General features: G+C 31.8%; 1 protein-coding gene across 2 annotated transcripts in view; it reads left to right on the forward strand.

Annotated features, from left to right (window-relative positions):
- The window catches only part of LOC109605746 (RNA-binding protein fusilli), a 42,210-nt gene extending 31,777 nt beyond the window's left edge, over positions 1 to 10,433 (forward strand). The window contains exons 6-12 of one of the 2 annotated variants that reach the window (XM_049961701.1): positions 1,174 to 1,284; positions 1,917 to 2,187; positions 2,285 to 2,500; positions 2,610 to 2,843; positions 2,955 to 3,171; positions 8,709 to 8,935; positions 8,993 to 10,433. In XM_049961701.1, the coding sequence (XP_049817658.1) occupies positions 1,174 to 1,284; positions 1,917 to 2,187; positions 2,285 to 2,500; positions 2,610 to 2,843; positions 2,955 to 3,171; positions 8,709 to 8,935; positions 8,993 to 9,136 (1,420 nt within the window). In that variant the 3' untranslated portion in view covers positions 9,137 to 10,433. Of the gene's footprint in view, positions 1 to 1,173; positions 1,285 to 1,916; positions 2,188 to 2,284; positions 2,501 to 2,609; positions 2,844 to 2,954; positions 6,566 to 8,708; positions 8,936 to 8,992 lie in introns of those variants that run through there. The other variant, XM_049961700.1, reaches the window with a different exon arrangement.
- The last annotated feature ends 2,112 nt before the right edge of the window (positions 10,434 to 12,545 follow it).

Consider the following 12,545-nt stretch of genomic DNA (forward strand, 5'->3'; position numbering starts at 1 on the left):
TTTTAAAAGTACCTCATTATGTAAATTACAAATTACTTTTTATAATTAAACGACGCCTGTAGCGATCATGCAGTTTGTTCTACATTAATTAATGGCTTTTAAGAGTTAAAATGACTAATTTTTTGAAATTTTAATTTGAAAAATATACGGTAAATTTGTAACTGTTTCAAAATATATAATTACGTAGGTAACACAGAGTTAAATGGATCAAAAATAGATGTTAATTTTGATATATTTTAACATTATTGCATTTTGGAGTTGAAATATATTATTCATGAGGCTAGTTTACTTTAGTAGAATTCATTTAGTGAATTCTTAAAATATTTTTTCATATTGGCATAAAATTATATTTATATAATTATAATTTTCTAAACTACCTTATTTAAATTAAATTTAAGCTTACCGATAATTTGTTCTACTGTGCAATTTATTGTAAACAAAAAACTCCCACAGAAATGTTTTAATATATTAATTTCAAATGTGTATGAAAAGTATTATAATAAGTGCGAATATAAATTTTAAAACTTAGATGCTATTTTTGAGAAGTTGTCACGGATGTGTCATTTAAAAACACAAAGCAAAAATTTATAGTTTAAAAAATATAAAAGACGCCAAATCTTGCGGACCAACAAAATGTCTTCTCCATTACAATAAAAACAGTTAAATGTGCACATTCCTCTGACACATAGTACACAGTCAAACTTAGGTTCTTTATTGTTATTTTAAACAATACAATGTACTGGAAATTCAATACCATTAGTATTTAGAACCGATCAAACATTTTCAACATTGTTTGAATGTGATTAATATGGTTATCGTTACCAGTTGTCAGTTAAACAAGTTTATCACTGACTAATTGCTCAGATTCTTAAGCGATTAGTGAGCCTACATAACAAATAATTACCTTACACTGAAAGAAATTAAATACGCGTTCCTAAAGTTTGTTAGATGGCACTGGTGATCAAATAATAAACATTTACATCATATTATTCAATACTCCTTTGGGTTATTTTATTTTAGATTGATATATAAAGGTCACATCAGTAATGTATTTTCCCCATGGTCATAAGATTTTCTTTGAAATTTAACAAACTTAATTGATCTTTGGAGGATCACGTTACTATTTGCTTACTGCGAGCAAACATTTAACTTATATGCATATTTATTTTTCAGTTCCAAAGACGATGAAATTGACAGCAACTGTGTTGTAAGAGCTAGAGGACTTCCGTGGCAGAGCAGCGACCAAGACATAGCGAAATTTTTCCGAGGACTTAATGTCGCAAAGTACGTACATACGTTTCTTTTTTCTTTTTAACCACTTGGGGTGACACTGGTAAATTCAACTAACAACCGATCAAATTGTGAACTTTGTCTTCGCGTGTCATATGTACACACAGATGCGATAGCGACTTTGTTTTGGTTAATTATATCAGTGGTTTGCTCGATGACCTCAAATTCACTGGGTTACTCAAACGGTGTAATAATATTTTTAAATAAACTCCATAATCCATGGTTTGACCTTGCTAACTCAGGTGCTGGTTAATTGTTAGAAATATGTTCTTATCGATAAGGTCTGGGTTAAGTTAAGTTGTTATCGCAGCAGTGTTGGATTCCTGAAGAGAAATCAGTTTGTGATATTGACAGGTTTATTTGGATATCAAGTTCTCTTTATTGATAAGTGGTAAGAAAATGTTGACACATCCATGTTTATATTCTCGAAAATGTAATTTGTTCATATTATTTACGATTCGCTTTCGACAATTTGACATTAATATAAATAATAAACATAAGAATTCTTCAACTTGTTGTGACGTCAGTGTAATAGAAGTAGTGGTGACATGCACTCATGGAATGAACGCAGCTATCACACAAACAAAACAGTTTGCACAATTGATTGTGATTGCTCATTTTTCTAGGGGTGGTGTAGCATTGTGCCTGTCGGCGCAGGGCAGACGAAACGGCGAAGCACTAGTGAGATTCGTCAGTCAGGAGCACAGAGACATGGCCCTCAAACGGCATAAGCATCACATCGGCTCTCGCTACATTGAGGTCTACAGGGCGTCTGGCGATGATTTCCTCTCGGTGGCTGGTGGATCCAGCTGCGAGGCGCAAGCCTTCCTTAGTCGCGGGGCGGCAGTGATTGTGCGCATGCGCGGATTGCCCTACGACTGTACCGCCAAACAAGTTGTAAGTTTTAAAATTACTATCTAAGGTTTAGTTTTAATATTCCGTTTATTAAATCTGAATATTTGGATGACTAATGGTGTAAATTTGTTATTTTTAGCTCGACTTTTTTGCGTCTGGTGAAAACTCCTGTACAGTGGTGGATGGAGTAGACGGAGTATTGTTCGTAAGGAAACCGGACGGAAGAGCAACTGGCGACGCCTTCGTTTTGTTCGCCAGTGAGTTGGACTCTCCTAAAGCTCTCTCCAAACACAGAGAATGTATAGGGTCCCGTTACATTGAATTGTTCAGATCCACTACCGCCGAAGTGCAGCAGGTAATTTCTATTTACTCTTTCGGTACTTACATAATTTGCTTTATAAAATGTGGAATTATTCATGATCACTCCATTTTTACTGATCACTGATTTATCTATTATTTCTCAGGTTCTGAATCGGTCGATGGACCCGAAAACTTACGAGACACCATCACCGTTAATAGCTCAATTGCCGCAGGTGCCTTTATTGCCACAGCATATCATTACTTCTGGTACGAGAAAAGACTGTATTAGGTTAAGGGGTTTGCCGTACGAAGCTCAGGTAGAACACATATTAGATTTCCTAGGGGACTATGCCAAAAATATTGTATTCCAAGGTGTTCACATGGTTTACAACGCACAGGTAAGCTTTATTTAATTAAGTTAATTCCTTACATATACACGTAGAATTCTATTACCTCATCAAAATTCATTAAAATATTGAATGGACTAAGAAGTACTTCGGTTATTTTAGGGTCAGCCTAGCGGCGAGGCGTTCATCCAAATGGACTCCGAACAGTCGGCGTACGTAACTGCTCAACAGAAGCACCACCGCTACATGATCTTCGGAAAGAAGCAGCGCTACATCGAGGTATTCCAGTGTTCCGGCGAGGACATGAATCTCGTGCTGACCGGCGGCATCCCGGCCTCAGTGTCGCCTGCGAAGGCGGCGCCCGCCCTTCTCAGCCCCGGTATGTTACCACCCCCGCTAGCGAACCTACCGCCCACTAATATACCGCCCCCACCGCCACCCCATACCGCTTCGGCGGTTACGCAGCTCTCTCAGAATTTGGTGCAAGCGCAGTCGGCGATTTCGTGGGAGAATCCATTGTTCGCGCAGCAACAGGCCCAAATAATCGCGCAGCAAAACCTACTGGCCAGACAGAGTCAGGCTCAGGCGGCGCAGGCCCAAAACGAAATTATCTTAATGAATCAAATTGCCCAGCACAATTTGGCATTGTTGAATCAAAACGTGGGACCGATCTCACCGAATAACTCCCACAATTCGTTGCAGAATTCAATGTTAAAGCCCTCACCGGGCATGCCTATGGTGCCTCATTTAATACAGAACCCTCTGTTCGTTTTGCCGCCTAGAATGCCAATGACATTGCCCAGGCCTCCGTCCATGGCTTATCCGCCGCATTTGTTGCCTGGTACTACTCAAGGAGTTATTCCTGTTATGCCACATGTGGCCGTAAAACGCAGCTATGGAGATGCCTTTAATGAACAAGCATCTCCGGCAAAGAGGGCGTTCCATGCTCAAGGTTCCGTGCCTGTATATCATCAGTCTTTTTACCCAAACATGTAAAAAGACCGCTTCTTAGCTTGAAACAACAATCAATAGGTTATTGAATAGCAATTGAAAGATAATTGGAAAAGCCTATTTTATCCTATACAACAGAGCAATGAAGTCGAATTCATGCCCGAATAACACTAAGTGGAATAAATGGCAAATTTCAAAAACATGATTTGTTTTTTGTAAATTTTGAACATAAATATTTTAAAATGGGCACAAAATGTATTGGAAGCAGTTTTGTACTTATACAAACAGAACACCTGTATAAAAATTCATGAATATTTTGGAAGAAATTAAAAATTTTATAAAAAAATATTTTATTAATTTTTAATATTAAAATGAAAGTGTTTATAACTAAATCTTATGTATAATTGGTGATTAATTTGAAAAAATTAAAAATTTTATAAAAATAATCTATTTTATAAATTTTTAATAGAAATCAAAATAATTGTCACATAAGTACTTATTAATTTAACACAAATTATTTAAAAATAACACAATAAATTCTTCTTTGGAATCATTTATAGTTAGTGCAATTTAAATTTATTTATTTATTTATTTCATTCAGCCATTAAATGTAAAACCTTTAATCTGCTTACAGTACACTTAAATTAAGTGTTTATGAGTAATAATTTAAACGGTATGCAAGAATTGTCATTCTCTTTTAAAAATGTGTGTGAATTGACACTGATATATTCTATGAATATTTTTGTTGATAACCTATTGATTTCTATAATTTGATGAACTATATAATCTCTGTGTTTTTCTAAATCCAAAAGACTAATTCTAAACATTCCGCAATACTCTGAGACAATCATAATACTTGACTCGTTTTATATTATACTCAACATGACAATAAAAATGTATGACTTGTTGTTGAACCAATCTTTCAAAAGACAAAATTAATAATCTGTGATAAAGTTAATTTGTCTCAAATTTTAGAAAAACCTACAGGTCGATTTCTATTTTTTAATATTGTTTACTTCGTTAAGAATTTATGTTATTGTATATATTTGTTTTGTTGAATTCTGCTACTATGGCATCTACTTTACGTGGCTTTAATTTTTTATTTTGTAAATAGTAGTATTAATGAAAAGTAACATTCCTACAACTATGGTTAGTGCCTTTGATGACAATATGTAGTTTATATATAGTTATATACAATATTTTTTATAAATTTAGAGTTTATAGTAATATATGTACTTACATTAATTGAAAAAGAGGATTGAACTCCCCGACCAAATCGCAATGACCTAATTTTGAGAGAGCGGCGTTAATACTTTAAAACAAATGAAAGTATTCGAGGCGGAGTGAGTACTGCACAGAATTAACATACGTTCAGAATACATTTATTAAAAGTACTCGAAGCGTCACGGGTACTGCATAGAATTAACATGTGATTCGAAACATTCCACGATTGTGAGACATATCCAGTTGATATTTTTTATGGATATTTTTATCCATTTCTATTAAAGCTTTTGTCGTAACAATAAAAAGTGTTTGCAACTAATATAGACTCGGACGTGGGTATTTGTTGTTGAAATGGTACTGGACTATGTTAGGGCGGGCCAACGACAACTCAAATTAAATGTTATTAACATTTTGCCATGTTGTCCTTGGTTCTTTTGTACGTCATTGTTGATAGAGGGAGATGGGTGAAACTTTTATTTAGGCATTTTTTTTTTTGAAAGAGTAGTACTTGTATAAGAACATTGTACAAATTCACATCAAAATAATCATTTACTTTTTTAATTTAATGGGTTTTTTAGTTTATTTAGTTTAATAGATATGTTTTCTTGGCGTGGACCTATCTACTTTGTTTTAAAAACAACGTGGTACAATTTCGTATGATTTTCTGTTTAAAGAAAGTGAAGGGTCCGCAGCTAGGAGTAGGTTCTAGATTAAGCCTCCTGCATTTTTTTCTGAGCTTTCGCTAGATGAGTGAGTGTCTTAAAGAATGCATATTTGCTTTGACTTCTATATATCTGATGAAGACAATGAAGGATACGCATCCAAATTTTGATTTGATGAGTTGTTGTTTACATTTTTATAACACATATCCATTGATATCAGTGAACGTTTATGTTAAACATTAAGTGTCTGTAGATATTGCACGTCACTTTAGAATTTGGATGAAATTGGTGGTGAATGGTGTACATGAAACGAATTTTGGGATGTGGAACCTGGGTCGCAATGAGTACAACAATCACATATTTCAAATGGATTTTGTGGATTCGATTGTGACTTAATATAAAATTTTCTGCGGTGAAATTTTTTAGATTTTTTGATATATCCCCTGACATTGCCTAGAACTCTCATTTCATTATCACCATTAATGAGATTTGTAGGTGGGTCAAAGCATAAAATGTACGACCGTCAAAGCAAATTGTAGGAATGTCTGAGTGGGATCGCTAATCACGTGATTTTTTCTAAAAAATATCGGCGGCGCGAGTCAAAGGGAATTTCAGATCGTTGTTCTTTTCACCTTTGTATATTTCGTTTAATTGCACGATCTGATGTTTATCTTGATTTGACGCGCTTGTTTCCGTGTACGACATGCTTTCAGATTTACTAACGACAAAACTACATAACTTTCAGTCAATAAGCATGCTGTTACTTTTCACCCCAGGGCTATTCATTTATCTAGCGAAAGTTTATTTAATTTTTATATTGGAAGTGAATAATATAGCTCTTGAATCACTTATATTCTCTTGTACTGTATGCAGCTCTTTTTACTTCATTACAATATGTTCTAATTACACTTTATTAATAAATGTTTGTCACAATAATGCTTTGGGTTTGTTGTTAGTTTCCTTTGCTAATACGCATTGCTCATTTTTATGGTAACAGATGTGTTAAGAACAATATTGATGTTTTAATGATCACATACAATTTTGGTGTTGGTATTTTCTTATTTTGTGTTCCCAATTAACATTTGCTTGCAACTAACCCTTCTACTAATCTGTGGATGTTGTCAAAGAATTAATAACAATTTCGATTACTGCACAAACAGCATAAACATATTGGTGTTTTTGATTCTCCTGAGAAACCCACTCGGAGTCACGTGTATAAAATGTTTGAAGGCTCAGTCGGGGATTCACAAGAGACCAAACATAAATTGCGCATTTTGTATGGTAACCGATTTTGTTATTATATTAATTATTGTATCATCTGCAGACAGGTTAGGTTGTATGTAAATGTTAATTGTGAAATTCTATGTCACGTCGGTTAAAATTCTTGTGACAATGGTAACGCTGATTTTGGTTTTTTGATAAAAATGAGCAATGTAGAAATGTGGGCTAGTTTTATTGGTTTTTATCCCCGGGAATGGAGTCGTACGTGGTGTCTGCTGCCGCCGTGTACGGTGGAAAGGTAAAAATTCTGCTACACTGTGGTGAGTCTATTTTACTTATTTTACGAGCCCCCGATCCACACCTCCCTTTTAGAATAACACACTTCTTTGTCCGACACCAGTAGTAACATTTTTTTACATCAAAGAAATTAAAAACAAATGTAATAAAAGTGAAGCTTTTTTTCTATTTGTGGTTTGGGCCCTGTACGTGCCCTAGATTGGTGAAAGGAATAATAAGTGTCATTTCACATCATCAGCATGAGCCATTACTTTAACAGATGTTGTTCTTGAGATCAATAACTTCTTTGGTGGAGGATGTTTTTGCATAATGGCCGGTAAGTATTTTAAATACATTGGGAATTGGGAATTATAATATACAAGCATATACATGAAATATTGCTAAGGTTTTAAAGAAAACTTCATTTAAACTATTCTACATAATAAATCCTCATTTTTTAAAATCATTTTTAACCATTTTAAAATAAAGATAAACGAGGGAATAAAGTTAAGTTGTTATTTGTTTCGATTATAATTATAGTATTACAAAGGAGAGCTGCAACGAGTTATTGGTCTCAAGGATGATAGAGGTAGAATCATCATGGTACACTTCCAAAAACACATTTTATTTGGGATCAATCCTGTTTATATCCATATAAGCTAAATGATAAAATTATCATTGAAATTTCTAATATTACTTTCCCTTTAAAACATGTGCAATGGTAATTGAATCATTTAGTTACGTGATTAGAAGTTTGTCACTGTTAGCGGAATCAGACAATTTGTAAATATTTTAGAGGAGTGCGGTTACTTGAAATTTTTTGTTAATGTCAATTGCTTGGCAAACTAACAATAGTATGTATTGAATATAAGTTTTTTAATAAAGGTAAGTATTTACGTTATTAACTGAAGTAATTAAACGAATTGATGGATTATGATTCATTGGGCTTAATTTATATTTGATTAAGTGGAGTGTGTTTTAAATATTAATGGCCACATATCAGAGGATCAGCATTTTTTACTTGTTAGTAAATATTATTCATCAACGTTTGTTTATAATTAATTTGTGACTTTAAAATTATTTGCACTGTTAATCGAATTATTTTCATGTTCATTCAAATGTGTGATTTCATTCATTGATTGTCAAATTATTGTTGCTGCTTCTAGTGACTGATTATAATAATCAAGCCAAGCTGCTATTATATGTATTTCAAATATACAATAATTTGATGAAGCTGTGGACAAATGGTAATATTCCATTTACATTTACATTATAAAATAATTTTTTAAAACATTTATATTTATATATTATTTATTATAATATATTTAAAAAAAAAAATTATTTTTTAAAAATAATATAAACATCAATTTCTATTTTGTGCGTGCTCGTGATAGAGCATTTACTGAGCAAAAAAGTTAAAATGTCCTATATAAATATTAATTTATTTAGTTGATTTTTAAGGTTATTATAATGATCGTTACAAATTCTCTGATTCAGTTAATAAACACAGCAATATTATTGTTAGACGCATCAGCATGATCCGACAATCACAATTAAATACGAGTGTTGCGTTTGTGTTTAGGTGGCAACATAATTCCAACGCCATTTCATCCCGGTCCCAATTTCCCCGGTTACGCACCAGTGCAAATAGCGGCGGCGCCAATGGGCCCCAGGCAGTTTCTACCGCCGCCCATACCCCAGATCTTCTACTGGCCCTACCCGAGTCCACCCGTCTCGCCCACCAACTACTACCCCACGATGCCACCGCCTCCCGGCGCCCTACCGCCCCAACAACCACAACAACAAATGGTAATGCGATGATGGATGATCCTTACTGATGGATTAATGTTTTTTATTAATTTCCAGATACCACCAGAATGTGTTGCGTTGCCGCCGTTGGCGCCGATGCCCGCTATTGATGCTAGGTTGATGGGTGATGGAATTCCAAGGCAAGACGACAAGGCGAGGCAGAATTTTGCCCCGAATCAGTACGTCGAAATCATCATCTAAATTAGATGAGACAATGCGATGGTCGTTCATAATTAGGTGCAAAACACGTAATTTTCATTCAAATATAAAGCGAATAGATATTTTATTAGTTGATTTTTGTAATTATCGAAAGATGTTAAGGAAACGTAACAGCTAACTTAAAAAAGACCAGTTATCATTTGTATGATGTATCTGAGATTCTTTACGCAATTACTAACTAAAAACCGCACATATCAGTTGTCTATAGTGTATAGATGAATATATAGTTACTATTTAAATTAATATATTGCAGATTATAATATATTTTTTTGTTAACATAAATTATTATGATTTTAATTGTTAAATCAAGATCAGATTAATTTAATTACCTATATTGTTTAAACTAAGTAGGTATGTTTTAAATAGTAGACTGCTTTTCAAATTTCCTCTACAGAAAGTGCAATTTTTTTACTTACTATCGATTTTATTGTACGTTTTAATCGATTAATTTTATAATTTTAGTTGAAAAAGACATGCTCTTCACCAACGCACTGAAAGTGTGTTCATTCGAAAACAACAAAATTAGACTTGTCTTCCAGTAAAACAGTCGCATCATATGTGATTATAACTATACATGGTGTTCCATTATGATATTTCGAGTTTAATACTCATAAATTTATTAGACTTATTAGTTTTACATGCATCCCTTTAATTTTTTATTAAAGGATTTTTTATTATAAATACGAAATTCGCAATGGAAATTTTCAAAAAGTTATTTTAACATTTTGGAACACTCTGTATGCGATAACCTCGCTTAGTAGCTTATTATTATGTGATTTAATTTAGTAAAGCGCGATATATTCGTGTTGCAATTTTTTATAATTCCTTTACAACGAATAGTCACGTTTAGCGTTAAAGTTGAATTGCGCAACTCTTATTTTTTAGTAGTTACAATTTTAAGCTCAAAATTCTTAGGTAAAGTGCAATAATTTAAGTTCTGATAGTTCTATAATTTATATTAGTGATGATTGATTAGTCAAAATGACTATAAAGCATAGTAATTGAAAATTTCTATATAGAAATATTTATAGATTGTTATTAAATAGTCATATAGTTATAAAAACTATTGTTTCATGAAATTTCAGCTATTCTTAGATGAAATCGTTAGTCGACTTTAGCGTACCTATAAATAATATTGTTTAAGATTTTTTGAATGACATTAAATATAAGTAATCTAAGATCTAAATATTGTTACATTAATTGTGTGATTTTTGTTTAGTTCTCTAAGAACTCCTTTTATAAGAAAAATAACTTAATAAAATATGAATTGTTACTTAAACTCTGTTTTTTCTTTCTATTATCAAAATATTTCACCTACGACTGATTTTATATAAATATTGTTTTTTAACATTTAAAAGTATTACTAATAAATTGTGATATTAACTTTGTTTTAATTTCAATCCCTCAAATATTAGCACTGAAATTCTACGGGCAGTTTCATATGCTATAAAAAATACAACTTACTGGCTTTAATAACTTATTTTACGAGAACCTAAGCGAAAACATTTTAATAAATAAAATATAAATTGCTTTAATATTTAATTTTGTTAAAAATGGTTTGGAAATTAAAGAATTTCTAATAATAGTATTAATAAGATTAATTAATAAATTGTGACATCAATTTTGTTTTAATTACAATCCCTAAAGTATTAGTACTGAAATTCGACGGACAGTTTAATAAGTTATAGCCATATACAACTTAATGGCTTTAATAACTTGTTTTACGACAACCTAAAACCGAAACTTAATGTGCCCTATAAAATATCTAATCAGTAATTTAACAAATTTTTTTACCCTATACGTGCAATTCGAATTCATCGAATATAACGGCAAACATTTAATCAATCAGATGTGTTCTGATATTGTTATGAAATATTAATATACTTTATTAAAAAACATTATTCTTAAGATAATAGTTTAGCAAACTTACCAACCACTCGGTGGTTGAGGTTTGGCAAAATTGCGAGAAAACCGGCTCATTAGAAGGTCCTGATAAGCACCAGCATGGGCTCTGAATGCCAATAACATCAGTCACTTTTTTTGTCCATTAAACTACTGAAGGCAACCTGTTTAACTTGGAACATGTATACTTCGAATGTGTACGAGTTGAGATTCTTTATATCAGCCTATCATTTGCTTCCTTCTCCGTAGTTAGTTGTTGGAATTTACCGTTAATTATTTCTTTTGTACTACTTCTAGAGATCATGTATTATTGAATATTTTTAGACGGATGTTACTTACAATTGTAAATTCAGACGATGTGTTAAATCTACAACATATTTCTAAAATAGGTGGTTAATATTCAGGAGTAGATAGAGCACGTGTGAAAATAAAGAAAATTTAAATAATTTTTTTTTTTAATTTCTAATAAAAAATAGCTTTTGGTTTAATTGTGTTTAAGTTTGGTATCAGTTATCCAAAAGTACATACCCAATTTAATAAATTTTTTCCATAATGAGCAGAGTAGTAAAATCTGGGGGGTGTCCTATTTTTTTCACTATTGTCTACGTCAATGAATATTTTTTTAAATTGTTATGTTTTTCATATTATTTGCACAATTTAGAATTGATTAATTTTGATTTTCAAAGAACAATGAAATTTATGTTGAAATATCTCAAAAACGGCAGTTGTAATCAATAATAATCAAAAGTATCCTTTTTTCTAAATTGTGCAAAGAATATGAAAAGCTTAACAGTTTTGAAAAATGTTCAGTGGCGTAGGCAGTATGACGAAAAGAGAACAATTTTTGAAATTTAAGTTTGAGGGTCTGTATTTTCTTTAAGAAACACTTAATTCTATTTTTTTCATTATTCCAAGTGTTCTACATGTTCCCATGATCTCCCACCTCTTTTAGAAACATCAGAAGGTATTGAATTTTATTTACAAATGAATGTAAAAATTTCTAAATTTTTTTCAACAAAAATTTTAACAATGAAATATTTTTTAAATTGAGTGTATCAATAAAATAATTAAAATTAATAACAAAAATAGTAATGAAAATATCTGATATTAATCATAATAAACATTGACATCAGTATTATTTTATGAATTTATTATAATTCATGAACTTAATTGCTTAAAAATATGTCTTGTAATTATTTAAGAAGCAATAATTACTTTTACTTGCATAAATAACTATTTAATAACTGTGCCTTTAACTATTTCGTAAATAAAATAATATTTTGAAATGTAAAATAAATCAAAGCAAATTGAAAATTATGTGTAATTTTTACTTGATAACTCCAAGTCTTGATAAGTGATTTTTTTCTGGCAAATCATAGTTCGGTTATATTATTTTAATTGCACAAAATAATTTAAGAACTGTCCAACTCAGTCAAAGAAATACTGTAATTAGACTCACTTATTATTATGGTTTTAATTTGTGTATAGG

The sequence above is a fragment of the Aethina tumida genome, chromosome 1 (genome assembly GCF_024364675.1).
Source record: "Aethina tumida isolate Nest 87 chromosome 1, icAetTumi1.1, whole genome shotgun sequence".
NCBI lineage: Eukaryota > Metazoa > Arthropoda > Insecta > Coleoptera > Nitidulidae > Aethina > Aethina tumida.